Raw genomic sequence first — 27,405 nt, 5'->3', positions numbered from 1 at the left:
GCCTTGTATTGCTGTACTTTTTTATGGAATATATTACATCGGGTAAAATATACCTGGGTTTAGCGATGGTGTGACAAAAGTTGGGTTTAAACAGTGTTCTAGGGTTAAGTGCAGTTTTTTCATGGATTTATTTGCCACGATTTACGGTGCAAGTTGATCTGGAGAAGAGTCTGAGCTCATTGACTTTGGTGACAGGATGATACCTTTAATCCATGAGCTAGCATAGCATCATGCAGCTGGGAGACATGCCTCACTGTTTATCATTTAGCTCTCAGACAGAGCTGAAATGAACTTCGGCATGAATTCATTAAGTGCAATAAAACTCATTATTTGTTACGCTACAGAGATGTAAGTTAGTAGAAATCAAAAAGGGCCAGTCGGGAGAAGGGGGACGGGAGACTGACTGTATAAGTGGGAACGTTTGCAAGCTAACGGACATGAATCAACATAATTAAATCCACTGCGCAAGGTGGAAACTGCGGGATGATACGACAGAGAAGAAAGGGGTGGGGGTGGGGACGACGACGAGGGGAGCAGAGTTTGTGCTGTCACTATGACATTAACTTGAAGGCCTCTGCTATACTTATCTTCCTTAATGACACAAAATCATGCAGATTATATGCCGAGCTATTTTCCTGTATAATGGATACACGTCATACTGGTATTGGTGACTAAAACTAGCCAGTATAGCTTAGCTTTGTGCACCACATGACAGAAAAACAGGATTCTCTTTGATTGCTAAAGCACTAAGGGCACATACGGAGGATCATATTCCACATACTGTCTGTCTTATTCTAATTACAAATAGACAGTATGCTTCTACTTTACTCGCTCCTTTCATATCTGTACTATACACAGTAAAACCCTCAACGTTATATATGTATTATATGCACACTCTCAGTGTTAAACTAACACTGAGGATCTTACAACATACTAGGCTAGAGTAGATAGCTGTAAAATCCTAGCAGGCAGCAGCAGGAGAGGACATATGGTATAACATATGTAATAAGGGGTTATCACAAGCACAACACACAGAGGTTCAAGTATAGTATAGTATAGTATAGTATAGTATAGTATAGTATAGTATAGTATAGTATAGTATAGTATAGTATAGTATAGTATAGTATAGTATAGTATAGTATCATATAGTATATATATAGTGTAAGAAAGTGTTCCACACACAGCAGCGAGGGGTAGTGTGGTAAAGTGTAGCCTTGCCGTTTCCTGCAGATGATGATGGCGAGGAACGCAACCAGGCCTGACACCAAAGCCATACAGATCCATATGATGGACATGGTGTTGTAGCGCAGAGGAGCTGTGGGCACGCACGCACATACACACACCACACACACACACACACACACACACACACACACACACACACACACACACACACACACACACACACACACACACACACACACACACACACACACACACACACACACACACAAAGAACAGCTGTTGAACAACAACATATTCTATGCTCTTTCATTGTGATGAAAGCCTTTCAGGCTGCAAACAGATGCAGAATTGGCTCTTGGACACACAAACATGCATGTCCACACAAACTGTCCTCCCAACATGTAGGCAGCGGGCGCACACGCACGCAGGCACGGATGCACACAGGCACACGCACGCACGCACGCACGCACGCACGCACGCACACACGCACACACACACACACACACACACACACACACACACACACACACACACACACACACACACACACACCCACAATCTACAGTATGAGACTACGGGTGGAATTCAATATAGATTTCAGCTCAGGTATTATTATTTTTTCCTTCAATGTATTTTTATTGAGGCTCTGAAATTTCACAGCTGCTCGATCGCAACTTAATGCATATAGAACCACCCATTATTTTTAACTTTAACAAAAAACAAATACCACAATACGGACATTACATTACACAGATAAGACAAAAAAACACAAAAACAACAAGACAAACGAGTACACCACAGTCTTGACATGATTGTACATTCCAGGTTACCAGAGTCTTTTAGTTTTTCGCTACCGTTCAATAAGATACTGTGCATTGAAGCGCAGTCTATAAGGTCCACTGTCTATAATACAAACCAAACTATTTGTTTGGTGAAGCCTAATTTTGGTGAAGCCTAATTTTACAACAACCCCAGTGCTGTTTGAAAAGTGGAATCAGAAGCAGTTTTGCTTCCAGGAGTGACCCTGTCAGAAAACTCAGATCAATAGAACAGAGGGATTATCTTAAGCCATCTGGCCTCAGTGACACCCCCTGCACCGTGCTGAGCAATCTGGGACCAGCTCCTAGTGTCATCCCTTAACGCTCTCACTGATTTACTCTCCCTGTCCTCTTGGGGCTCTTTAAATCAATGTGTTTGCTGGTAGTTCAATGCCGGAGATTTTTTTTTTTGTATGCTTTCATCACAGACCATAATATTCACATGATGGTGGTCATTTTTCTCTTGTGTCATTTTGTAATACTTGAGTTGCAGTAATTTGATTGTGCAACTAAACTAAACTAAACACAGCTGACGGATCAAATTATGTTCCTTTCTTAGTTTAATAGTGACTGTCATAGGGCTATAGCCACTAGGCCCAACATATATTATCCTAACCAAAAAGATGCATGGGACGCAAAATAAAAAGGTAAAAAACACAATATTTAACTGTTTAAATTTTCGATGACTATGTCACTTTGAACATATCCTGAGAGTATTGGGCTACCACCGATTGCTATTGAGACAATAGGGTTATTATGAGCTTCCTTGCAACAAACATTAGATGTGGTTGCAAATATAATAGCTCCTCTGAGGTTTAACATGCTTAAGAAATTATGAATGTGCTCGTTAAATAAAATTGCTGTGAGGAGTATTGTTTCTATTCATATATCATAAATTAGAAAGAAAACAGGCCAGTCACTTGATCAAACCGCATCATGGCACATGGCCTCAGGATGATGTAAGAATCGCTGCTGTGTGATTATGGTCAGTAGTGTAGTCTTGATGTTGAACTTTGGGACACTGCACCATAAAGTTTGCTGTAGAACAACAGAACAATGCCACAAAGTACTAAGGCTAGTTTGGAGTTGGACATATTCCTGGACTTATTGATTGCTCAGTATGCTGGCTGTGATGCAATGAATCCTACTGTTTTATGTGTCTGACAGTGAGATATTTTCCAGAAACAGGCTGGCGGAAGAGAGTTTACAGTCCAGTGAGCACCAGAAGAGGCAGACCATGAGTCAATGAAACTCAGTTGAGACACAAATCAGGAAACCTGGAAAGGAGTTTTGCACTCCAAATGCACTCCTCAGGCATGGAATATGCGTCTAAACAAAGCGTATTGTCCTTGTATGATCCACAAACATCAATAGTTATTGCCACAGCTTTGCCCACAGTGTTATACTGAGACAGTGGATCAGTAGCAGTTTTGCTCCCGGCGGTGACCCTGTAACGAAGCCCAGATCGATAGAACATAAGGATGGTCTGAAGCTGCCTTATTTGGCCTTCAGTGACATATGCTGCCACTGCCAGCCCTTTCAGCCCAGCACCATGCTAAGCTGTTGTGGAGGGATTCTCAGTGCAAAGCCTTTTAGCAGAACAAACAGCTTTGTTATTGGACTTTTTCCACTGTCTTAAAGAGCAATATGTGGCTCAAGGGCTTGTGTGGTCTGGGTTTGGTTCTCTTTATCTCTCTCTCTCTCTCTCTCTCTCTCTCTCTCTCAATTCAATTCAATTCAAAGGAGCTTTATTGGCATGAGAAAACATACGTTTACATTGCCAAAGCAGAAGTGATAAATAGGAATTTCACACACACGCACGCACGCACACGCACACGCACACGCACACGCACACGCACACACACACACACACACACACACACACACACACACACACACACACACACCTGCTTTTCCGGTCTGGATCTCCACATTCTGGCTGAAGCGTCCGCAGCCTGCTGAGGTTCTAGCTCGGACCTGGAAGATGTATCTGGTGCCTGGTTTCAGGCCTGAGACCCGAGCACTGGTCCCCTTTGACTTGAGAGTGGAATAACTCTGCTCCTCGTTATCCTGGAATCACAAACAACATCCATGCTATTGTCATTAACATTGCCGGTCATCTAAAAGGGGCAAGACCATTATATGAACATAAATGAAGCTTAACAAATGATAGGATATACTAAATATATAAATAGGCCTATATCCAATTTGCAATGAATACCCCATGCCCTGCCACTCCTTAAGGGTAGCAAGTCCCCCTGGTGGCCCTGACGGGATTTATTGTTCGCTACTTGTTTTAACTATTATTTTTTATCGTTCTCCTTTGAGACAGAGAAACAGAGATGATATGCTCCCATGACAATTAAGTTGATTAATTATCTATTCCCACTTTCCCAGCTGTCCAATGTCTACTAATAATAGTAGACAATAGACAATAGTGTCCATCAACGCCATACTTAAGGCAGTACAATGTTGGCTACTTTTTTAGTTTTTCATCCAATTCTGGAGTCGACAGTTTTATACCACCTGGCTTTTCTGTCAAACGGCCCAGGCGAGTACAAACAGAACCATGTCTCATGATTCAAAATTAATATTAATTAACACATGATTCATGTGTATTTGGGGAATTATGGTTCTGTATAACCGCTGGTCCAACAGTCAGTCACACACACACACACACACACACACACACACACACACACACACACACACACACACACAGACAGACAGACAGACAGACAGACAGATAGATAGATAGATGTTAAATGTAAAATGATGGAGAGTTGGTAACCAAATTGAGCCTAGATCGAAGATCGAGCATATGGGTCCATTTGGTTCACTCTCAAGAGATACATTATTGTTAAACATTTGCTTAATTTTCAAGATTTTCAAGACACAAATAGAGAATGTAGAATAATTTTGATCAACGTTAATTGCCTGTTATCTCTCAGACTACCCCATTCAATAAAGCATAATATGGAATTGTGGACAACATCTTATTCAAGACAACAAAATATAGGACAAGTTTAGGGTCTGAGATGCTACAGCAATGTCATCAAATGGTGGCCCGCCGTGGCTTACCTGCACATGTCCTCCTTGACATGAAAAGGGTTGGAACTTGAAAACCGTCTGCACTGCCCTAGCTAGCTTAGAGCCTTAGAAAGTCTAGTCACTAGCCTGTCTGCACTACCCTAGCTAGTAGCTAGCCTGTCTGCACTACCCTAGCTAGCCTAGAAAGTAGACACTCCCCTGAGCAGGCTTCAAGCGCGCTCCGGATAGCCACGCCCCCTCCCCCTCCAGCCTCAACACACGTCATCTGCTGCAAACACACGACGAGCTCCTTAATTATTATATTTGGTAGAAGAGTGAAAAAACAACAACTTCTAGTATAACTTTACACATCATGGAAGTTGAGTGGTGAGTAGTGAAAGCTGCTCAGTCACAATTGTGTGACAGTTATTGTTTGAAAGAAGTTCATTCATCTCCATAACAAACTGCTTAATTGGCTTGGTCGATTTGTTTTGATTCTGCATAGCTAACTATGCTAAGCATTCGCGTGCGTGCGCGCGCGCGTGTGTGTGTGTGTGTGTGTGTGTGTGTGTGTGTGTGTGTGTGTGTGTGTGTGTGTGTGTGTGTGTGCGTGCGTGCGAGAGAGAGAGAGAGAGAGAGAGAGAGATGAGCAAACAGGTGCTTGAAGTGCTGTATCTGCATGGGTCCTATACATTTGTAATTATACAGACACTGAGACAATGTTTTGCTAGGGGTGTACAGTAATGTTTTGTTTGGGGTGTACAGCACAAAATCTTTGTATTGAGTTTGAAACTTCATTCTTAACTGTTTACCAATGATGATTTAATTGGAAGTGGTATTGAACCAATTACAACCTTAATTGCACATCTAGATTTCTATCTCAATTTATTTCAAGGCATACCCTAGTCCAGACTCCAGGCATGGCCAAAGTCCCCACAGCTTCCTTCTTAAAATGTATTATTTATCCAATATAAAACTAACATTGCGTATTGTAGGGCTGCACGATATGGACAAAAATTCATATCACGATATATATGGCAGATATCTCGATATCGATACGATACGATATAATATATATCACGATATATATAGCAGATATCTCGATATCGATACGATACGATATATCGTGCAGCAACATATTTTCTTAATGGGCGTGGCTAGCGATTCAGGGCTGGAGCCAGGCTACAACAGGACAGAGGGACAAACGGAGTGATGGTTTATTTTCCGAGGGGCACAGGCTAAAACAGAGGGCTGGCTTTAGAAGTGGACGATATATCGATATGTCGACGATATATCTATATCGCGATACCGTTGCCTTTTTGCGATACTGATATTGTGCATGTTCATACCTCGATACCGATACGATAACGATATATTGTGCAGCCCTAGCGTATTGTTATAATAGGCTATATAGGCCTACTGTATACTACTATAGGCCGTATATATTGTAACCGGAAGGATGCAGTATACTGTCCATATACAGGCTGTGTGTGCATGATGTTTGTGTGATTGATTGATTGATTGATTGTGAAGTTTTATTTCACAGTATGTAGAATAGGTACATTTCAAACAAACGCACAGGTCAATACAAAAACTGCTACTTTGAGGACGAAACCGAAAAGCACTACACTTGTTTACATCAGGGTTCTCCATTTTCAATTCATCAGAAAAATTTATACACTTTTATACACTTATACACAGGAAATTATATATAGAAATAAAAAAGGGGAAAACATGTACAATATGGGAACAAGGGGGTGTGTGGCGGGAGGTGTGACTTAGGTGTGACGTCCATAGCTTTCAGAGCGGTTTTGCAAGAGTCAAGGGATTCACATTTCTTAATGGCTGTTGGTAGGGCGTTCCACATTTTAGTGGATCAAAATGTATTTAATCCTTTGTTTGAGCCGAATCTGGGTTGCACGTGGTTTGTTGAACTCTCTGGTGTTGTTAGTGTGGACTTTGTTGACATTAAGGAATTTAGACAGGTACATGGGAATCTTTGGTGGTGTAACAAATCTTGTGGACCAGGACCATTACAAAATGCTGTACTCTGTCGTCAACCCTAAGCCATTCCAGCCTCAAAATGGGCAGGGGTGGTGTGTTGTGGTGTGGTGTGTTCTGTTAGTGAGGCCAAGTAATAGCCTGTTTGTTTTGGGAAGTCTGGAGCCTAGTTTTAAGGGCCTTTGAGGTGCTGTGGTACCAAGAGGTGCATGCATAGTCGAAGAAACCTTGTATGATGGCTCCTGTTGGGGTGCTCAAGGGGTTTTTGTTGACCAGTGAAGAGATCTTGTACAGTCAGGAATCTTTTCCTCTGGTTGACCTTTTTGATTACATTGGTGGCCATTTTATCACCGGAAAGATTTGCCTCCAGGATGGAATCATGGATTTCATCTTTTCGCGTGATAATATTGTCACCCACTTTAACCCGCCGGCCTTGCTGCGATTACTATTTGATCCAAAGAGAATGGATTCAGTTTTTCCCAGGTGTAAAGATAGTTTATCAGCGAGCCAGGTGCAGATTCTACCGAGTTCAAAGCTGAGGGCCTGTTCCTTCCTGAGACCAGCAGTGCTGAGTCATCCCGAACAGGAACAAGTTTCAGTCACTGTCTGCTGTTGCTAGTGAGTTGTGACAGGGTACTTTATGTCGCTCTTGGTCATCTTAAATTAACTTATACTCATTATGGTGTCTCTCTCAACCTGCTCCACAGGTACAGTACACAAGCCAGAGTGATGACCCCATATCCCCAAGATCAGCTTCTTCTCAGCCCTGAGTCCGTTCTCCTGTGACATGCTGTGAATGCTGGACCCCAGAGCCTGCCCTAAAGCCCTGACCACTGCACTACACAAGAATGCCATGTGCAGTACTAAACATCCAAGGCTGAGTGAGAAGATGGCAGCCAGGAGTACGAGGCTGGTCGGTGCCATTGATACTGGGAGGAAAGTACTGGCCAGCTAGCCAGATGTATGTAGGATGGAGAAGACTGGGGACGCCGCTGGAGGGCTCATCATTCACTAGAGAGAGAGCTGGAGGCTCTATCTCTCTATCCATGGGTTCCAAAGTTTGACCCTGGCATCACAACTGAGGAAGTAAATGGTAAATGCTGCATTTATATAGTGCCTTTATCCAAGGCGCTTTACATAGATTGTGCATTACATTCACCCATTCACACACACATTCATACATCCATACACCGATTGCAGCGGAAGCCATGCAAGGTACCAACCAGCACATCGGGAGCAATTTGGGGTTCAGTGTCTTGCCCATAGGACACTTCGACATATAGACAGGAGGAGCCGGGATTCGAACCGCCGACCCATGGATCATTGGACGACCTGCTCTACCTCTTGAGCCACAGTCGCCCCTAAGTCCAAGTAGAAGTAGAAGACGGCTCAAGGTAGGGACTTCTTTTCTTGTTTGCTGCTGCTGCTTGTAAAGCTGTGTGTATACTAATGTGATTCAAGCTGGTGTACTATTGCTGTGGATTTTGGGACCCAAGACTGGGTGGCAATGAAACATGTTCAGTAACTGTTTCTGGCTCTGGAATTTAATGTTGATGTGAATCTACAGTTTGTATGTTGTGTTGTATCTTCCGTTGAAGGTATGCAAGTTGGAATAGGGAACAGTAAGCTACATGTGTAGTTGTGTACTGTATGTGGCTCTTGATCACTTCAATAATCCAATGAGTGAATTTGCTATTTCCTTTTGGTTCGAGCTAGAGGTTTTGGGCTTGGACATAACAGCCATCAATTCCAAATGTTAATTTTCAATTGAAGACTGATAAACAGTAGGACAGGTTATGTGTGTTGTGTTGTGTTGTGTCTACTAATCAAATGATTCCCGAGCTCGGCACGGCTGCAGCTCACCGCTCCTTGGCTGCGGCTCTCCGCTCCAAGAGATGGGTCAAATGCGGAGAACAAATTTCACTGCGGTAACGTGTGTGACAAATCGTACGACTTTGACTTTGACTTTGACTTTGTTGTGTTGTCGTTGCTGAGGTTTGTTGTGAGTTGTTGTGACAGGGACTCTGTATTGGTTGGTTCATGACTGGCATGGTGGCATAGAATGTCTAGACCTTTTCTCTCTTTCTTTCTTTCTCTCTCTCTGCAACAGTGAATAGTATTAATTGTGACTTGTCATTGATCTTTGTTTGGCCTTGTTTCTGTTGCCCTCCTGATTTGCAGCAGTTGTCTTGTGTAACTGGCCTCTCATTTATTTCAGCAGACAGATGTGTTGATGTATGGAGTCCCCTCTGCAAGGTCTAAACTTCTGTTTACAAACTTACTGTAGAACACAACTGACCCAGTAAGGCCTGATGAAAGTACAGCTTAGTTGAGGAGTGACGTTTAGTTGAATAGAGTTACAAGCTTCGTGTGACTGTGATGCAGAGAAAAAGTAAAAAAAGAAAGAAAAAACATTACAACAACTAGAACTGTAACGACCGCTACGAACTTTCAAATCTCAGCCTCTCTATACCGTTAATCCACCCGAACACTGAAACATTTTACATCACCATCGAGAGCCAGTTATACCCCGGCATTGATACATATCTTCATTACGTCACTCTCGAAATCAGTATATTATGTACCACGGCATGCGCATCAAAGCGCCAGATTAACAACCTTTCTTGTGCGCTCTGCTTGCGCAAGTAATTAAACAAAGCTGTGAATTGCCTATATGAGCTTTAAGCTGAGATAAATTATTATTATTATTATTATAGTGTCGCCACTCTCTTACTATTCCACTCGGATCGTGACTATGTCGTCTACATTTCATGAGCTGTGTTAGTGTGTTTAACCAGCAGCTAAAGCAGCTGGTAAAAATAAAATAAAGTCAAATGAATAGACTGTGATTAAATCTCAATCAATTGAACTGTGACAATAACAAATCAGATATATTATGTGCTATCTTGAGCTCCATTTTCCAATCAGAATCAGCTTTGTTACATCACAGGTTTACAGGTGTACAGAAGGGAATTAAGGTATTTATTAATTTGTTATTTCTATTAAATTGTGGTATTTTCAAACAAGGGGTCAATCCTTGTGTTCTCCTACACGCGACAGCCTGGAGGGACAATTGCTCCGCAATCTGCTACCAAAAGTATTAACTTCATCACTTAATAACTGCAGTGACATTCGCGTTTACAGGACTGGCCCCAATGTTGCAGTCCAGCCAAAAATAAAAGTCTCCGGGGTGCATGGTAGCTCAGCCATTTAGTGCACAGACCATTATGCTCATTATGAGCCAAGGACCCGAGTTTGAATCTGACCCCTGTATTGTCCTGCATGCCCTTCGTTTCCTGTCTCTCGTCCACACTGACCTAAAGCATAAAACATGTTTCTGTAAAATAAGTTTCCCTGCCTGTCACCACCTACAGTACAAACACCCAATATTAACAAGTGCAAGAGTGCAAAATGACAGCAGATTGAGCTGCAGTAGGAGAACATGTCTGTGCCATCTGGAAAAATCAACTCAAGAAGAGTCCAAGAATACACGCCAAGCAACACGTTGTACAGAGGGCATAGACTAGTGGTGGGATGTGTTTTATAACGGTATGTTTTAACAGTGGTCGACAGCCTGGCGTATTTTCCCGGAAGTGTGTTATTTGTCTATGGGACCTACTGGCAACTACTGGCGATAGCAGGCGAAGAGGCGATAGTTGAAAAGTGGGCAGAGGAACAAAAACATGAACAAAAACATTGTCGGGCGATAGCCATAGGTTGCATTTACTATGAAAACCTGCATTTCCATGTTCCATGTGTCACACCTCCATATATATGGTCACGCCTCGTGACATCACACCTCCATATATGGTCACACCTCATGACATCATGCCTCCATCTCCATATATGGAGCTGACCTGTACTGACATTCCATATGTTGATCCCTCCCCACCGTCCTTGCTCTTCGATGTCTCCCTTTTGACTCATACTGTACATGTCCATTCAAACTCCAGACGGGCTCACCCCAAAGTTATTAGTGCAGCCACGCCCAGGCCCGAAACTTAAGGCCTGGCCCTGCCTGGGCCCTCATCAAACCCTGTATACAAGACACTTCCCCTCGCTGCCACCCTTAGATCTCCATATACGGAGCTGACCTATTCTGACATTCCATATGTTGATCTGACCTCATCAAACCCTGTACACTCAAGACACTACCCCCGCTGCAACCCTTAGATCTCCATATATGGAGCTGACCTGTTCTGACATTCCTTATGTTGATCTGACCTCATCAAACACTGGACACTAAGACTCGCTCCACTGGCCAGTACAGAATTCATTCCATATGTTGATCTGACCCCCATGCCAAAGCGCCAGCGCTCACCCAGCAGTCTGCCGCCACCCAGGCAGATGCGTGCACGCGACCTTGCCCTCAGGGTGTACTATAATGTATGGTTATACTGCTCACAAGAAACCTCCCTCAGTTTGAACCGCTGTGGTTGACTGGCCATACTGTAGAAATTAAGGAAGCATATACTGCTGACATGTCCACTTGAGAGACGCCTCCGCTGCAGCCCTGTGGGCCAAGCCAGATTAAGAAAAGCAGCACAAAAGAAAAGACCTCACTAATCCCTCGGTAGTCCCCACAACACTAACCAGTGTGTTTGGTTGTGATGCTCTCGACATGCACTGCCCTCTCTATCAGCTGATCTATATCATCACACGTGTACAGACACACATGCTGCAATTAGCCCCTCACCATACACCCACAGACCACTTGCTGTCACTTTCACTGAGTTGGATTCTCTCTCTCTCTCTCTCTCTCTCTCTCTCTCTCTCTCTCTCTCTCTCTCTCTCTCTCTCTCTCTCTCTCTCTCTCTCTTGACAACCATTTCCTTTCAATTAGCTGAGCTGCTAGGAGAATCTTTTCTTGGATTAAGTTATCTGGAGCCTATCCAACCAGCACTCCTTTGCATTCAAAACATCTTGGCTCAGCTTAGCTCCTTTGAAGGCAGGTAGGCTACAGTGAGTAGGGAATGTGTTTTTTTTGTTGCTTTGTTTTATAAGCTGCTGGAATCATTTCATATAATATGCTATGTGTTTAGTTTTTGAAGGTTACTACTCGCTAGCCCCTCCTATATTCAGCTAGTAGGCCTAGTGTAGATTTTCGTCTTACACAAACTTTAAATTCCCACTGACAATTAATGGAGACATAAGTGTCAGCTTAGTGTCTATTTTTGTCCTACACAATTTCCATTGTCAATGAATGGAACATTTTCATGTCATATTTACTGAGCAAATCGACATGTTAGGTCATGATGATGTACGATGATAAGAGTGCCCCTCACTTAGTCACTTCACACGGGTGTGATTATTATTTTATATTTTTGAGGGGCGCTAGCCCCTCCTACATACAGCTTTTGTCCACACACGTCTCATATTTGCCTTTGACAATGAAAGGAGAAATTAGGTCATATGTCCGCCAAATATGACGTGAATTTGTGGCAACACAAACATTAAATGTCATTGACAATGAAGGGAAAATGTACGTTATATGTAGACGAGCAAATCGGCTAAACAACACATGAATTCAGTTGTTCACGAGATGATGTATGATTATGTATAATGATAATAATAAATAATAAAATAATAAATAAATAATAAAGTTAAATCTCCCAATGTAAATAATGATGTAGTATTTGGGGCTCCCAGAGGCAGTGTATAACGCATGCAGCTACTGGTTGACTACCTTCTCATAGTACTTGATGTCATACTCCAGGATGACTCCATTGGGCTGGTTAGGTTCATGCCACAGCAGAGACACACTGTTTTGGCTGGCATTTTCCTGCCGGATGGCCATTACCTCAGACGGGGCTGCACAGCAAAACAAGGACAGATTGCTTGTCAGTCAGTTCAACACAAACCCATAATCCCGGCTCCCTAATAATTACCACATCTGTGCTGTCGGGCAGAAACCAGCTATGTCCAAAATATTAACATGATAGAAAAAAAGATACTTGAATGTTTCCTTATATTATCATCACTTTAACCAAATACAGCTCAAGTGGAGTTTTTGACCATTAATGTGGAGATTTCTTGTCATAATAATCAAATCAAACCATCTCTACATGTATGAGTTGGGTGTTTTGAGAGAGGTACTGTAGGAGGTTTCGTCAGAAGCACTTTTAAATATAGGTTTTCATTGGTTCAATATTTGTAAAACACACACACAAACGTAAAGGTTGTTCAATAGCACTGATTAAAAAAATAGTTGAAAGTTGAAAAAGATAACCGATTTCTGCCCGACAGTGACAATATACAAGATGAAATCTTAAATTATTAATACACTCAAATCACGTTTTCTTCATATCAGAGATTAAGGTGGATCAAGTAACTTCCAATTCAGTCTTGGAATCCACATCAAATTGGGGATATAGCTGACTGAGCAGCCTGTCTCAGTAATTATGTTATGTAGTGGATAGAAGTATAGCTGTTGGGGCAAAACATATTCTTTCTGTCTTTCTGAATAGACTATGGAAAATAATTTAACCAGCTTACAGACCACCAACTAGTACAGTACAGTATGTAAATCCATGTGCAATCCAGAGACAGGCAGAAAGAATAGATGAATAAATTATTCTCCGTTTAGTTTGCTTTGCTGTCAATATGTTCCTCCTACATATTCTCCCTCCCAGATGTTAATAAATGAGGAGATATGCTAAATCTACAGTCAGATTCTCTTCAATGTTCCAGGGCATCCTGGGTCACATGGAATGCAGACCTAATACAGGTTGACATCCAATGATCACTTACTTATAGTGATTTAAGTTATCACACGTATAATGCTTAACGAAATAGGCTATTATAATGTATTATACAATGATTATAATCTCTTATACAACTATGAGAACAACTATGATCCTGGCCAAAAGAAAAGGTTCTGAGTGATCAGCAATTAAAGTATTATGAATTTAAAATGTACATTAAGTCATTATAAAATGCTTATAATGTAACACATTATAACCATTTTATATTATATTATATTATATTATATTATATAGTTATACACTATAATTATACAGTTTATTTATACAAAGCAAATTATAATGCATGCTGTATGTTTGTAACTAGGCATATAAACAATTCATTGTAAATCGATCAAAATCAATTCAAACTGGTAACAATTTAAATCAACTTAATAAAAAAAGTATTGTGATGCAAACAGCAGAAGGCGCGTAAAAGGTTTCCAGCACAGGATAAAATCTCACCAGACTCATAAACAAACACAATATACATATTAAAATGTATATTGTAGGAGATTTTACAAAAATTAGAGAAAACACAGTATTGTAAAAACAGTAGAGAGAAAAAGAGAGAAGAATATACTGGATTTGTGTGAGAGAAATAATAAAAAAAAACATTTTCGGTCATTTGGCTGGGAAATAAAACTGTTAAAAATCGTGATTCGAATCGTACCGTGAGAACTATTTGTGATGAATTATAGACACAGGCTTCATATATAACGTGTAGCGTGTACTGTACGTCGGTGCATGTCGCTGGTCGGATGCCTACCTGCCTGGTTCGTAGTAATGTTGACTGAGCCATAGGGAGGCGGCTCGTTGCTCAGATGGGTCACAGCGTTTGTGCCCATGATGCGGAAGGTGTAGTTGGCGTGCGCCACCAGGTTGAGCACCGTCACCCAGGGGTCGGTCAGCCCGCTCTGCCGCGGCACAAAGCGCACGGCGGCCGCGCCCGAGCGCTCCACCGTCCCGCCTCCGGCCCCGGCCGTGCTGCCGCCCCCTCCGCTGGCCTTGGACCCGCCCAGCCCTCCCGCGGAGAAGGATATGCAGTCTTCACAAGGTCCCCCCTCCCCGGAGCACTTCTGACACAGCACGTTGTACAGCAGGTCGCTGCGACCCCCGGTGTCCAGCGGGAGACCCCACTCCAGGTACACCGACGTCCCGTTGACAGAGGAGATGACATTCACAGGAGCGGACGGAGGGCCTGAGGACAGAGGGGCTTTTAGTTTATGGTCATTTATTTTAAAGCGTCTGTGTGCATGTATTTATATAATGCATGTGTGTCATGTGTATGCTGTATAGATGAACAAAATGTGTGTGCGAGCACGTACGTGTGTGTGTGTGTGTGTGTGTGTGTGTGTGTGTGTGTGTGTGTGTGTGTGTGTGTGTGTGTGTGCGTGCGTGTGCGTGGGTGTGTGCGCTCTCACGGGTGCAGATGGCAGCAACAGGGTCAGTGGGTGCTCTGTAGTAGTTGGAGTCACAGGGACAGGACAGGGCCGCTCTGGTCTCTGAGTGGCTGTGCTGAGGACATTTACCACACTGACCGTCCCCCGCCACCGGCTTATAGAAGCCCACCTCACAGGCTGCAGACAGAGAGAGGAGGAAACAGAGAGACAAAGACAAATGAAGAGGGATGAAGACTGAGACAGATTTAGGAGAGAGGGAGAGTCACTGCGGACAAAAATACATCAATGTACACACAGTAAAATCTAGAGTGTTAATTTAACTCCAAGAGTGTACAGATGTATTGATTTGGTTACAGTTGTACACTCTTGTGGTTACAAATGGATAAACTGACGATTCTACTGTGTTGTGTCATTAAACAGGCCAATAATAAAGAGCTCCATGCTCCCATAGAGAAGAGAAGCTCTTAACTTGACCTCACCTGCCAGGATAAATAATGCAAGCCTTGCAAACTGTGATAGCAGAAGCACCTGTTAAACTTAAAAGAACACCCCGCATCCCCCACAAAAACAATGCAGTATCTGCATGATGTGTAGTCCGTGCATTAATGGTTTCAGAAGCCCCGAATCTATGTCAAAATACCACCCGTCTTCTAACGGTGAAAACCAGGGGAGGGCAGCAGGGAGGAGATGAAAGTTACTCTCTTTTTGCACAAATTTGGGTCTGAAAAGGCTGGAAAGGCTGTGCACTGTTGATACCCCCTGTGGGACCGTCAGAATCTAGACCGTGCTTCAACCGTATTCATCGCCTCTGCTACATATTCACTTTCAACTCACTGCACTGATTAATAATGGAGGGTGCTCTGATAAATATATTCTCTTTACAGATGGCTAATAGAGACACTTCTCGGGTAAATGGGGCAGGGTTAAAATCCAACATCAGAACTGTTAATGTCAGACACTGTCAGGTTCATGCTTGCTTCTCAATTCTTGTGTTAAGTAGTATAGTTCTCGCACCTGTGTGTTAAATTATGGCATTTAAGTTTTCTTACCCCCAATTTTAAGTTAATGGACAACCACTTTTTGACTGAAATAGGCCTGAGTATAGGCCCACCAGATATACTGTGTGAAATGAGTTTACTGGGCTTGCATAAGTATTATTTTCAAATAAACAAAAGTATATTTATCACAATAACAATTCCACGTAAATGTCTCTAAAAACTATTAAACATGAAAACTAAAAACTATTGCAAATGTTAATTGTGCAACCATATATAAAACTTAAACTAACCTTTATAAAAATGAAACATATGGCTCTAATGCCTACAATAATCAAAGCTGAAATGAAGAATGACAAGTTGTATCTTTCCAGGTAGGCTATTTATTTCATGGGTGTATCAGATATACTGCATGAAAGACAAATTAATTATGAAAGACAAATTGTTATCTATTATGATTTGTACTGCATTGTGATACACTATGTGCGAAATGAAATGTAAAGTCATTAATCCGTTTTGAATTAATGTGGGGAGAGAGAATTGATTTGGTTATTTCCCATTGAATGAACTGCCTAATATGTGCATGCACTCTAATGCCAATGCACTCTTATACTTTCTCTCACGTATACACACACATTGCATACGCACGCACGCACACATGCACATTCAAATACAAGCAGGACATAGGGCCTACCTGAGTACGCACGCACGCATGCACGCACACATGCACATTCAAATACAAGCAGGACATAGGTAGGGCCTACCTGAGTACGCACGCACGCATGCACGGACACACACACACACACACACACACACACACACACACACACACACACACACACACACACACACACACACACACACACACACACACACACACACACACACACACACACACACACACACACACACACGGACACATGGACACACCATCTGTATTGCTTGCCACAGATTAACAGAATGGCAGTGATAGCCCACTCTTTCGCAAGTCCCCCAAAACGGGAGGCAGAAAGTATTTCTATTCACAGTATTTGTCCCACTGTTTTCTCTTTCTCTTTTTCATCCCACTAATCCCTCCATCCCTTGATGTTTTTTGTGAGTTGAAAAGCAGGTCATGATAAACATCTCGTTCATCAAGGGGAGAGGCGGCGGGTCCTTTGAAGTCTGACAGACTCACTAGTAGCTGTACGCACACACACGCCAATGCACACTCATGCACATGAAAGCATGGGCACACGCAAGGAGTCAGACATGGCTACAACAAGCACTTGCAATGAGCTAATTAATTGGGCAACCTGATTAGTGTGGTTGCCTTTAGTAAGAGAAACACATTATAGTACTTGTATTATAGAGCAACCCCAAACCCTTGCCACGCTGCTCCTCCCACAGTTTTGGCGGCACACACACACGCCACATGTCAAATCGACCGGCTTCACCGGGAATTGCTTGCATTTTTCTTGGCCTACTTCGCGGCTTAGGACGCAACTGCCACGGCAAAGGAAACGTTGTAGTTGTAGCGCTTTAGTGGAATCGAACCCCGTTCTCCAGCTCAGCAGGCTCAGCTGTGTTAAGAAAACTATCTCACGCCGGGGCGAGTCACGACCAAGACTTTTGCAGTTGTACTACAACATTATGCATTAATGTGATATACGAAGATAGGCCTACAAATCAGCAGGAATTACCAGCATTGTTCGCTTTTATTTTAATTTTAAGAATCGATATCCTTTATTTCCACTTTGAAATTGCACTGGACTCATGGTATAAAAAAAGGTTGAGAGCCTGTGCTCTAGTGGAGCCTACTAGACAGAGGTCAGTTCTTACAGCCACAGCGAGCCAAGAGGAAATGTATGCGTTGGATATAGCTTATAAGAACTGGGCAGCATTGAATGATGCCAAAACTAGAAAAAGTGCCCCTCGGGGCACAGGTCTCCACCAGGAGATCATGTGTACCAATTTATGTGATATTTGGATACAATCTGAAAGGCTTGTTTCGCACAAGTTGGCCTCCTGGTGGTGCTGTAAAAGGCTTTTGAGAAATGCAGGGCAGATTTTGTCTGGCCTCTAGGGAGTGCGCATACAAGTTCTACACAGATCGGTGCAGTTACTGTATAGGAAAAATCATGAATCAGCCTGTTATAGCGCTGCAATGAATCTGATTATAAAAATATTAAGTGAGAATGTGTGTGCATAATTTCTCAGAAATCGCACGCTGTGTTCATGATTTGAGGCATTTTGTTCAAAACAAATCCTGCAAACTTTGGAAGGCAATCTTAGCCAATGGGCATGGAATGTGTGAAATCGGACAGATCCGTGTTGATCATATGACTATAGAGATAGTGTATACCGATTTTCGTGATGTATGGATAAAATGTGTACGAGTAATATAAAGAAACAATGGTGGCCTAATGGTGGCACCAGGGAGTGTGTGTGCACAGTTTGTCATCGACCATGCCAACGGTGCCGGAGATTAGCTGTACACAGACGGATGGACACATAGACTGAGTGCAAAACATGCCTTCGGCCTGGTGGAAACAAAAGTGGGAATATAGTTTGGGAAGGAAGGAAGAGAGCAAGACACGTCTCTATTCCAGTAGAGTCCACCCACATACCTTTAGGGAGGGAGAATGCCGAGTGTGCATGTTGCTGCACACGGTTGTGTGTGTGTGTGTGTGTGTGTGTGTGTGTGTGTGTGTGTGTGTGTGTGTGTGTGTGTGTGTGTGTGTTCATGCATTGTCTGGCATGTCAGAGCCTGTCAGAGTGGTGCACCCAGCCACAGGAGAATTTGCATTACAATGAATCTTAATAGCCGTGTGCTGCATTGTGCGTCGTTGACCTTGATTTATTCCCTGTATAAGTGGGCAAATAAACACATAGTAAGGAAGGGGAATGGTGAAGGCATCATCGTCCAACACGTGAGGAGACCGAGGGAGGAGCAGGGGTGGAGCTGAAGGGAGTGGAGGAGCAGCAGGGGTGGAGCTGAAGGGAGTGGAGGAGCAGCAGGGGTGGAGCTGAAGGGAGTGGAGGAGCAGCAGGGGTGGAGCTGAAGGGAGTGGAGGAGCAGCAGGGGTGGAGCTGAAGGGAGTGGAGGAGCAGCAGGGGTGGAGCTGTAGGGAGAGGTGGAGGAGCAGCAGGGGTGGAGCTGTAGGGAGAGGTGGAGGAGCAGCAGGGGTGGAGCTGAAGGGAGTGGAGGAGCAGCAGGGGTGGAGCTGAAGGGAGTGGTGATCTACCTTAGAACCTGGTTTCGGCTGGTGATCACTCGTATTTCATTAACGGCACATGTTGACAGCGTACTGGCAATGGGCTTTGTCTGCTTCATGAATACTATAATTTTGGCGAAAGAAAAAGCACTTGTTTCCTAACACATTTGCAACATAGCCCAAACCCAAAGTGTAGAAACAAACACAATCAAATCCCTTCCCCGGAGGGTTCTTGAGACAGTAAAAAATTGCTCAAGCAAAGTACCGTAAAGCCAGAACAATGTGCTGTTTCAGGAGTTGATAATGTCGTTATTTTTCTCATGTGTATTGTTATTAACATATGCTGCACATCTGTTAGCATGTTCCATTGGTGTTCTTGCCTGTCAAGCACCATAACAAAAAATAAGCAAAGTTCTGTTATCCTGATACTTTTAATGATGTATGTGCTCCGGTATAATGTATGCTAAACTTTTCAAATAACCAATCAATCAATAACAACAAGCAAGAAAAGCAGCACCTGTTTCTAACAACATATAGAGTTCCTAATTGTTCCCAGACTCCGCGCAGTGCTGACCTTGCGAGGAAACGAGCGCTAGCCCACAAATCGAGTGACAAAGTTAGCCAAGGAACCCTCGCCAGCTCCCTGGGGAGCATATGAAGCCACTAACGAGCCACTAAAGCTGTCCGAGTGATGGATGAACGTGTCGGCGAGATCAGCTGTGGAAATGGGACACTCAGGAACAAGATACCCCCTCCTCTACTTGCTAGTCCAAATAGTAACCGCTGGATTCACTTCACCACTCTCTGTGTCAGCAATGATTACACCTTCGACTTTGGCAAAGGGCACTATCCCACACACCGAAACGTTCTCTGAGGTTACCTGGTTCACATAAAGTCGTCCCCTCACAATGAAGCTATAGGGCTGTTTTCCTACCTCTATTCGGTGGAGATTTGGAATGGAGATATGTTTCTGAGCGAGGGGGTGGACAGGCTGGATAAATGGTGCATTTATATAGCGCCTTTATCCAAGGCGCTTTACAGAGATTGTGCATTACATTCACCCATTCACACACACATTCATACACCGATGGCAGCGGAAACCATGCAAGGCACCAACTAGCACATCGGGAGCAATTAGGGGTTCAGTGTCTTGCTCAAGGACACTTCGACAGTAACTCTGGGGGAGCCCGGGTTCGAACTGGCAACCTTACGGTTACCATCCAGGCACTCTACCCCTGAGCCACCGCCGCCAAGGGAATTAAAGAAGGATAGAGATGGATAGAACCCAGGTTAATTTGAACCTGGGTGTTTAAGATAAACTATTAAGACCAAGAGTCACTGTGATCATTATTGAGATGAACTGTGATCAATATTACTTTATTTCATATTATATTGTTATTTCACGCATATCATATAAATCATGCAATTTTCATGCAATCATGCAATTTTCTGAAATTGGACTGTTCTAGCAGAGTGAAATTAACACATTTCTGCATGTTTATACTAAAAGAAATGTCTTCCCGTCCCCTGCATAAGTAGCACCATCAATACCGATCCACTTCAAACTTGGTGTGTGTATCGCCAAGGATCAGACGGAGTGTGTGTGCCGAGTGGGAAGTTGGTTGGACCAAAGGTCATCCAGAATCAATGTCTCTTTTATGCCCATGTGGAGATCTCTGATGTCATATACTTGTGTCATAGACTGCCCCATGTGCTATGACAGCAGCAGTATTGATAACGGATACAGCTGTGGTACTCTGACAATTGGGCATCGGGCCTATAGTGAAAGTATGGAAGTATAACCACTTCTCAGAAGAGAGAGTTGAGTAAGAACATCACCCTGTCCTTATCCGGTAAAGAGGCTGATGCTGGGCCACAGCAAGGTGCCTGCCACTGACGCACACCTTTATTTGAGAGAGTAAAAACTATTCCCTGGAGAGAAATGCCAAATTTGAAACTGTCCAAGTGGAAAAGCATTAGTTTATCCCACAGGGTGCCCTGGTTTCCTGTGGTAATATGCGCACAGCACATTTATAGAGTCATTAACCACATACTGTACTTAGATGACCTTATTGAAGAAACACAGTGTGAGTTCCGTGTGAGAAACACAGAGACAGAGATAGTCCACTTCATTAGTATAGTCTGAGCCGTAGCTCATTGGAAGATTCAGATTATTTTTAAGGGGCGCTAGCCCTTCCTATGCCCAGCTTTGTGTATGATCTCGACCGATGTTACTGCTATCTATCATGGCACCATGGTATGTTACTGCTATCTATCATGGTACCATGATATGTTACTGCTATCTATCATGGCACCATGGTATGTTACTGCTATCTATCATGGTACCATGGTATGTTACTGCTATCTATCATGGTACCATGGTATGTTACTGCTATCTATCATGGTACCATGGTATGTTACTGCTATCTATCATGGCACCATGGTATGTTACTGCTATCTATCATGGTACCATGGTATGTTACTGCTATCTATCATGGTACCATGGTATGTTACTGCTATCTATCATGGTACCATGGTATGTAACTTACTGCTATCTATCATGGCACCATGGCGGATTTCAAATCAATAGACATTAATTAACAGACGTCAAACAGGAACCATTACAGATGACAACATGAAAAACAGCAAAACAGAGAGAAAACAAACGAGACAGATGCATCCCGATTAATGAGCATTAAATGGTTTTTAATTATGCGTTTGAGTGACTGTCACCACTAAACTGTTACTGATGAAGAGAGGGCGACAGAGGCATGTGGGGCAGTCATGGAGAAGGTTGGAGAGAAAGGCAGGGCGTAGCATAAAAATGATTAGGTGGGTGGGTGGGTGGGTTTTGTTTTGCGGCAGCAAGAATGAGCAGCATGCAGAAAAAACAGTTTGCAATGCTGGGGTGGAGAACAAACTATAGGCATTAAAAAAAAGAGTTTGAAAGGCACATTATTGTCAGATTGACAGGATCAGAGAGCGCATCGTTTGGTGTGTTGCGGAGAATGAAAGTTAGTGGTGAGCGGAACCGAGAGAGACGGAGGGAAAGAACAGAGTGGGGGGTGAGAGGGTAAACCTTTCTCTTTTTTGGGTGGATGTTAGCAGTTGCTGTGTTGCATCAGCAGGGAAATTAATCAACCATTTTTGATTATTTATATAATTCGAAAAAGGACAAATTGTGCTGAGAGAGCTTAAACAGATTCGGGAGTCACACAGAGGTAATATGGTCACAGCTGGTCTGCCAGTTCCTCTCATAACACATCAGTCTCAAAGGGACGCGAGAACACAAAGGGCCCGCATTAAGACGCTTAAAATTCACAACAAGGTACGAGCCTTGGTCATTTATGAAATAGCAAGCACAACAAGACCAAAAGTCCAAATAGAGATTTGGGAAATATCATAAGCCACAGACAGTGATCGATGGCCGACAGGGCTATACTGTATATTTACATACGTGATTGACCATAAATTGGCTGAAATTTCCCTTAAGACAAAAATAATGTTAAAATTAAAAGAAAAAATATATATATATATTTAGTATTGTAAATTAGTATTGAGTATTGGATTTACAGTAAGCCTAATTTATACTTTATCACATTAAGGTGTTTTCAGCAGTATGTAAGTATTCTAGGCTTCTTGTTCAGTGTTTACTGTATGGAACAGGTTATTTTAAATGCAGACAGACAGACTTAATTTCTAAACACTAAATCTACACTAAATGGACCGAATGCTGTCTGTCAGTCTGTACACTTCCTTAGCACAGAGCAAGACAGCTGCTCGCTTAGAGCGCCTCCTCACAACGCTACGATGCAGCGACAGCCTCAAGGAACCTATAGCCCAATCCTTCAGCCTCAATGTGCCCTGCATTACACACACCAACCATTCTAACAACCATCTTAATGAAATTCATTTGCGTCAAAAACAACGTAATCTCCCCGCAAATCACGTGTCACCAGTGAAATGCATGTTGAGAGAGACACAGATTAATAACAGTTTTCCACGCAACATTCCCCTTGCGTTCTCCAACGCACCTCCCCTTTTTCACACAGCCCCTTGGCAGGCATCAGACCTATGCATCAGACCCACACGGGGAAAACAACTCGGACGCATACATACTACAGCTATTCGACAGCTATTTGACAGCCCTGCACGCACCCAGCGTGATACAATGAACAGCACGGATAAAATACATACAGACAGATGCCAACGCTGGCTCAATAGCTCAGTAACGAAACATTCCTAAATCACAAAAAAACATCTCATTCTTAACCTGATTAAATAAAGAACAAAGTACAACTTTATTTGAAGCCCAAAAAGCCAAGCTCCGTTTAATAGCTTATATGGATCTCTATGGGTTAGCTGAGCGGTCTACAAAGTGCAACACCGAAAGTGAAAATCTTCAATAACTTCATTTATATGCAGAATATTACGACCACATTTAATTAAAATCACACATCAATGGTGTACTTTATGATGATTGTACTATAGCATTTACTTGCGAAAGAAAAGTTAAATTTATATAGGCCTACATTTATTAGTGAATACATTTTTCCCATTGACTTGACTAAGAAAATCTGAAACTCCATTTCAGGCACTTTTCTCTCAGAATTCGTATAGACTACAGTCCACTTGCCCAACCCAACTTCCCAAGATCATACAATTCCCCCCTATCAGTAATGTGATCTATTACATCGCCTTACCCACACTGAACATCATTTGCTGTTCATATATTCAGAACGGGTAAGGACTAGTGTATTCTAATGAAAATGTGTAACAATAATGACCTTATCAAAGTTCCAGGGATCTTGCTGCATGTGAAAGTGTTAGAAGACTGATCAGGAATCGAATACTGAAGAAGTTACAGGAGCGCTACACTGGTGGTCATGGAAGGGAATCATATTCAAGATAGAGGACAAATGATGACCAAAAAGGCATAAACAAATCCAGGTCCAGGCACTTAGGGTGGGTTACAAGTACAAGGCCTTTATAAGTACAAGGCCGCCGCCTTCTTCATAATTTCCCCCAAAAATAGTTTTTTTTAAAACTCAGCCCCAACCTCAATCCCAAAATGAATGCAATATTTCACGTTGTAACATCCTGCACACTTTTTCGGTAATCTCACATCTGAAAGTTCAGGAACAGTAAACCAAATTATAGCAGTTGCCTGATTAAAATGTTAAATTGAAAAATGATTTGCATCAGATCCATCTCACTCTGAAGTCTGAATCGGTGCTAGCCCCATCGCCAAAAAAATGGCAATGTGTGTTAATTTTATAATTACTTTTTATTTTATATACGGTGCTTGACAATAGTGTCTAGTGTATACAAGGACTAACACTTTTATTTACATGTTTGGCTGGTTCACAGAACATTGGGGCCAGCCAATGTAGCCAATGCAGATTTCTATGACTGACGACCAACTGAGTCATTGAGTGATGTGAGTGAAGTGAAACTATTGGTCAGCCAGTTGGCCTGACAACATAGCCAATTTGGACTGCAATTACTTATTCCATCCATCCATCCATCTTCAACCGCTTATCTGTAGTCGGGTCACAGGGGCAACAGGCTCCACCAGAGAGATCCAGACTTCCCTCTCCAGAGAAACATTAGTGACTTCCTCCTGGGAGATCCCGAGACGTTCCAAGGCCAGTGAGTAGATGTGTTTCCTCCAACTGCGCCTTAGTCTGCCCTGGGGTCTCCTCCCAGTGGGACGTGACTCGAGGACTTCCCTAGCGAGGCGCCCGAGAGGCATCCTAACCAGATGCCCGAACCACCTAAGCTGTCTCCTTTCTAGGCGAAGAAGCAGTAATTCTACTCCGAGTCTCTCTCACGTGACTGAACTTCTCACCCTATCTCTAAGGGAGATTCCAGCCACCCGTCGAAGAAAACTCATTTTGTCTGCTTGTATTCGCGACCTTATTCTTTTGGCCATGACCAACACTAGTCTATTAGTCTATAGAATGCACTGGGTGAATACGTTGACAGACATGCTTTTATTCGTAATGCTAGATAAGTTTGGATGAACTTGTGCAACCCCAGTCCACAGTTTCCACATCTGCTGTTCTCAGCAGTAATCAAGCAGAGGGGATGCAAGGGCTGGTGAAACATTCTTGTATCAGGGTCGAGTATACCCTTGGTTCCATTGCATTTCTTTTTCAAAATTGATATTTTTATTTTATTTGTATTTCACCCATGGCATAAATTCTCATATAAAAGTGTGTTGCAACATCATCTGCATAATTTCTAATTATGTAAGACCGCATAATCTCCTGCCTGCCCTTCTCTCTTTGAATTGAACACTCACCACAGTTAAAGGCACTTGCGCGTGCACGCGCACACACACACACACACACACACACACACACACACACACACACACACACACACACACACACACACACACACACACACACACACACACACACACACACACACACACACACACACACACACCGACGCGGTGCTCTACAGCCGGTCTAGTGTAAACAAAATAGATGAAACGAGCCAAGTGCTCCTAGAAGCGGCAGCAGCGCAGATGGCAGGGTAGCCTACCTACAAAAGAATATGACTGATGTATGTTAATCACATGGCTCCAGAGATAATGTCTACCAATTTGCACTAATAGATACTTGCATGCCTTATTGTCCCTACTGAATTCTCTCTTCCTTATATTATTATCAGACAGAGTTGGGCAAGACAGCTTTTTCTGTCAATGGCCCAACCTCTCCAAAAAACTGAGCTCCCTGCCATCCTTCGGTCAATTCAAAGGAATGCTCAGTAAGACAGCATTGATTTACTGTATAATGACATTGGTTCAAACTACATTATCTATGTTGGTGTAGCTTAGCTGAATACCTCTCTGAGTGTGTTGGTTTAATTTAATGTAGAGTAACTGGCAGCTTAATAGACTTTCCAAATGCCTTGCCCAACACTATGGTAGAGACAGGCATTGTACAACTGGTAATCACATGCCACTTTACTCTTTCACGGTCTTAATGTCTGTGCACATTAAACTCAGTCTCAGTTGTCTTTTCCTCTTTTCTCATTGGCAGGTGAAGTATTAGGGGTTGTGAAAAAGTTTAAATACCTGGCTCACATAATCAGGGATCTCTGTGACGATGATGATGATGATGATGAAATAATTGCACAATCTTATAGAAATGAAAAAAACATCAGGTGGCATATAGGCTAATGATGCTTTCCGAATATTCCTGAAATCCCCTAGATGGACTACTGCAAGTGAAATGTTTGTGAACAAATTCAATACACCTTTCATGTTGTATTGAGGGATTTTATGTTTAGATTTATGTGCAGACTGATGGAGTCAAAGAATGTATTAGTTATGGCCTGCCCTTAACCCATTTAGGACGGGAACCCCTATTGGTGTTTGATCTCTTCTGGACAGGAATCCCTTTTGGGATTCTTGTTGTCTATGTACAGTATATAGCAATATAACATTTTTGAAATTTTTGAATAAATATTTAAACTATTCTTTTTTTAGAAAACTTAAGTCAGTATTTAGAAGACATTTTTTTTTAGCATTGGCCTTAGTCCCAGGGATCACACAGAGTGATACAAGGTATTCCTCATGCTCCTGGATACACTGACTGGAGGCTGTTTTTAATTGATCTGGGCTTTATGGTGTGAAAACAGGCTGTAAAACAAACGGTGCAAACACAAACATTAAACGCCATTAACAATAAAGAGACAATGTGATTACATATTATGACGTAAAGTTACCCTTCATTACTTGTGCAAGCAGAGCGTGCAAGTAATAGTTTTCGTTTTCGTATGTCGCCGTTTGATGTGTATGCGCCATGCCAGCGTATGACGTAATGACTACTTGTGCTTGATATGGCAGTGGTGTCAGATTACATACATGTATACAGTTCATAGGAGCATTACCTTTAATCCTCCCGACACTAAAACATATCGTTATTACGTCACCATCGAAAACCAATTACACTCTGGCATTGGGTCCTTTAATCCACCTATTTATTACGTCATCATTGAGAGCTAGTTATACCAGTTAT

General features: G+C 42.6%; 1 protein-coding gene across 1 annotated transcript in view; it reads right to left on the bottom strand.

Annotated features, from left to right (window-relative positions):
- Positions 1-27,405, bottom strand: part of epha8 (eph receptor A8) — a gene marked incomplete at its 3' end in the record, with an annotated part of 104,352 nt that overhangs the window by 9,646 nt on the left and 67,301 nt on the right. The window contains exons 7-11 of the mRNA XM_083771588.1: positions 15,199-15,354; positions 14,544-14,975; positions 12,721-12,845; positions 3,911-4,073; positions 1,219-1,315 (exon numbers count right to left, since the gene is read on the bottom strand). Coding sequence (XP_083627714.1) covers positions 1,219-1,315; positions 3,911-4,073; positions 12,721-12,845; positions 14,544-14,975; positions 15,199-15,354 — 973 coding nt within the window. The remainder of the gene's footprint in view (positions 1-1,218; positions 1,316-3,910; positions 4,074-12,720; positions 12,846-14,543; positions 14,976-15,198; positions 15,355-27,405) is intronic.

This window comes from Protomyctophum parallelum (assembly GCF_964188405.1).
Source record: "Protomyctophum parallelum genome assembly, chromosome: 8".
In the NCBI taxonomy this organism is placed as follows: Eukaryota; Metazoa; Chordata; class Actinopteri; order Myctophiformes; family Myctophidae; genus Protomyctophum; species Protomyctophum parallelum.
Note: the sequence above shows the minus strand (reverse complement) of the source record. Positions and strands in the feature narration are given on the sequence as shown.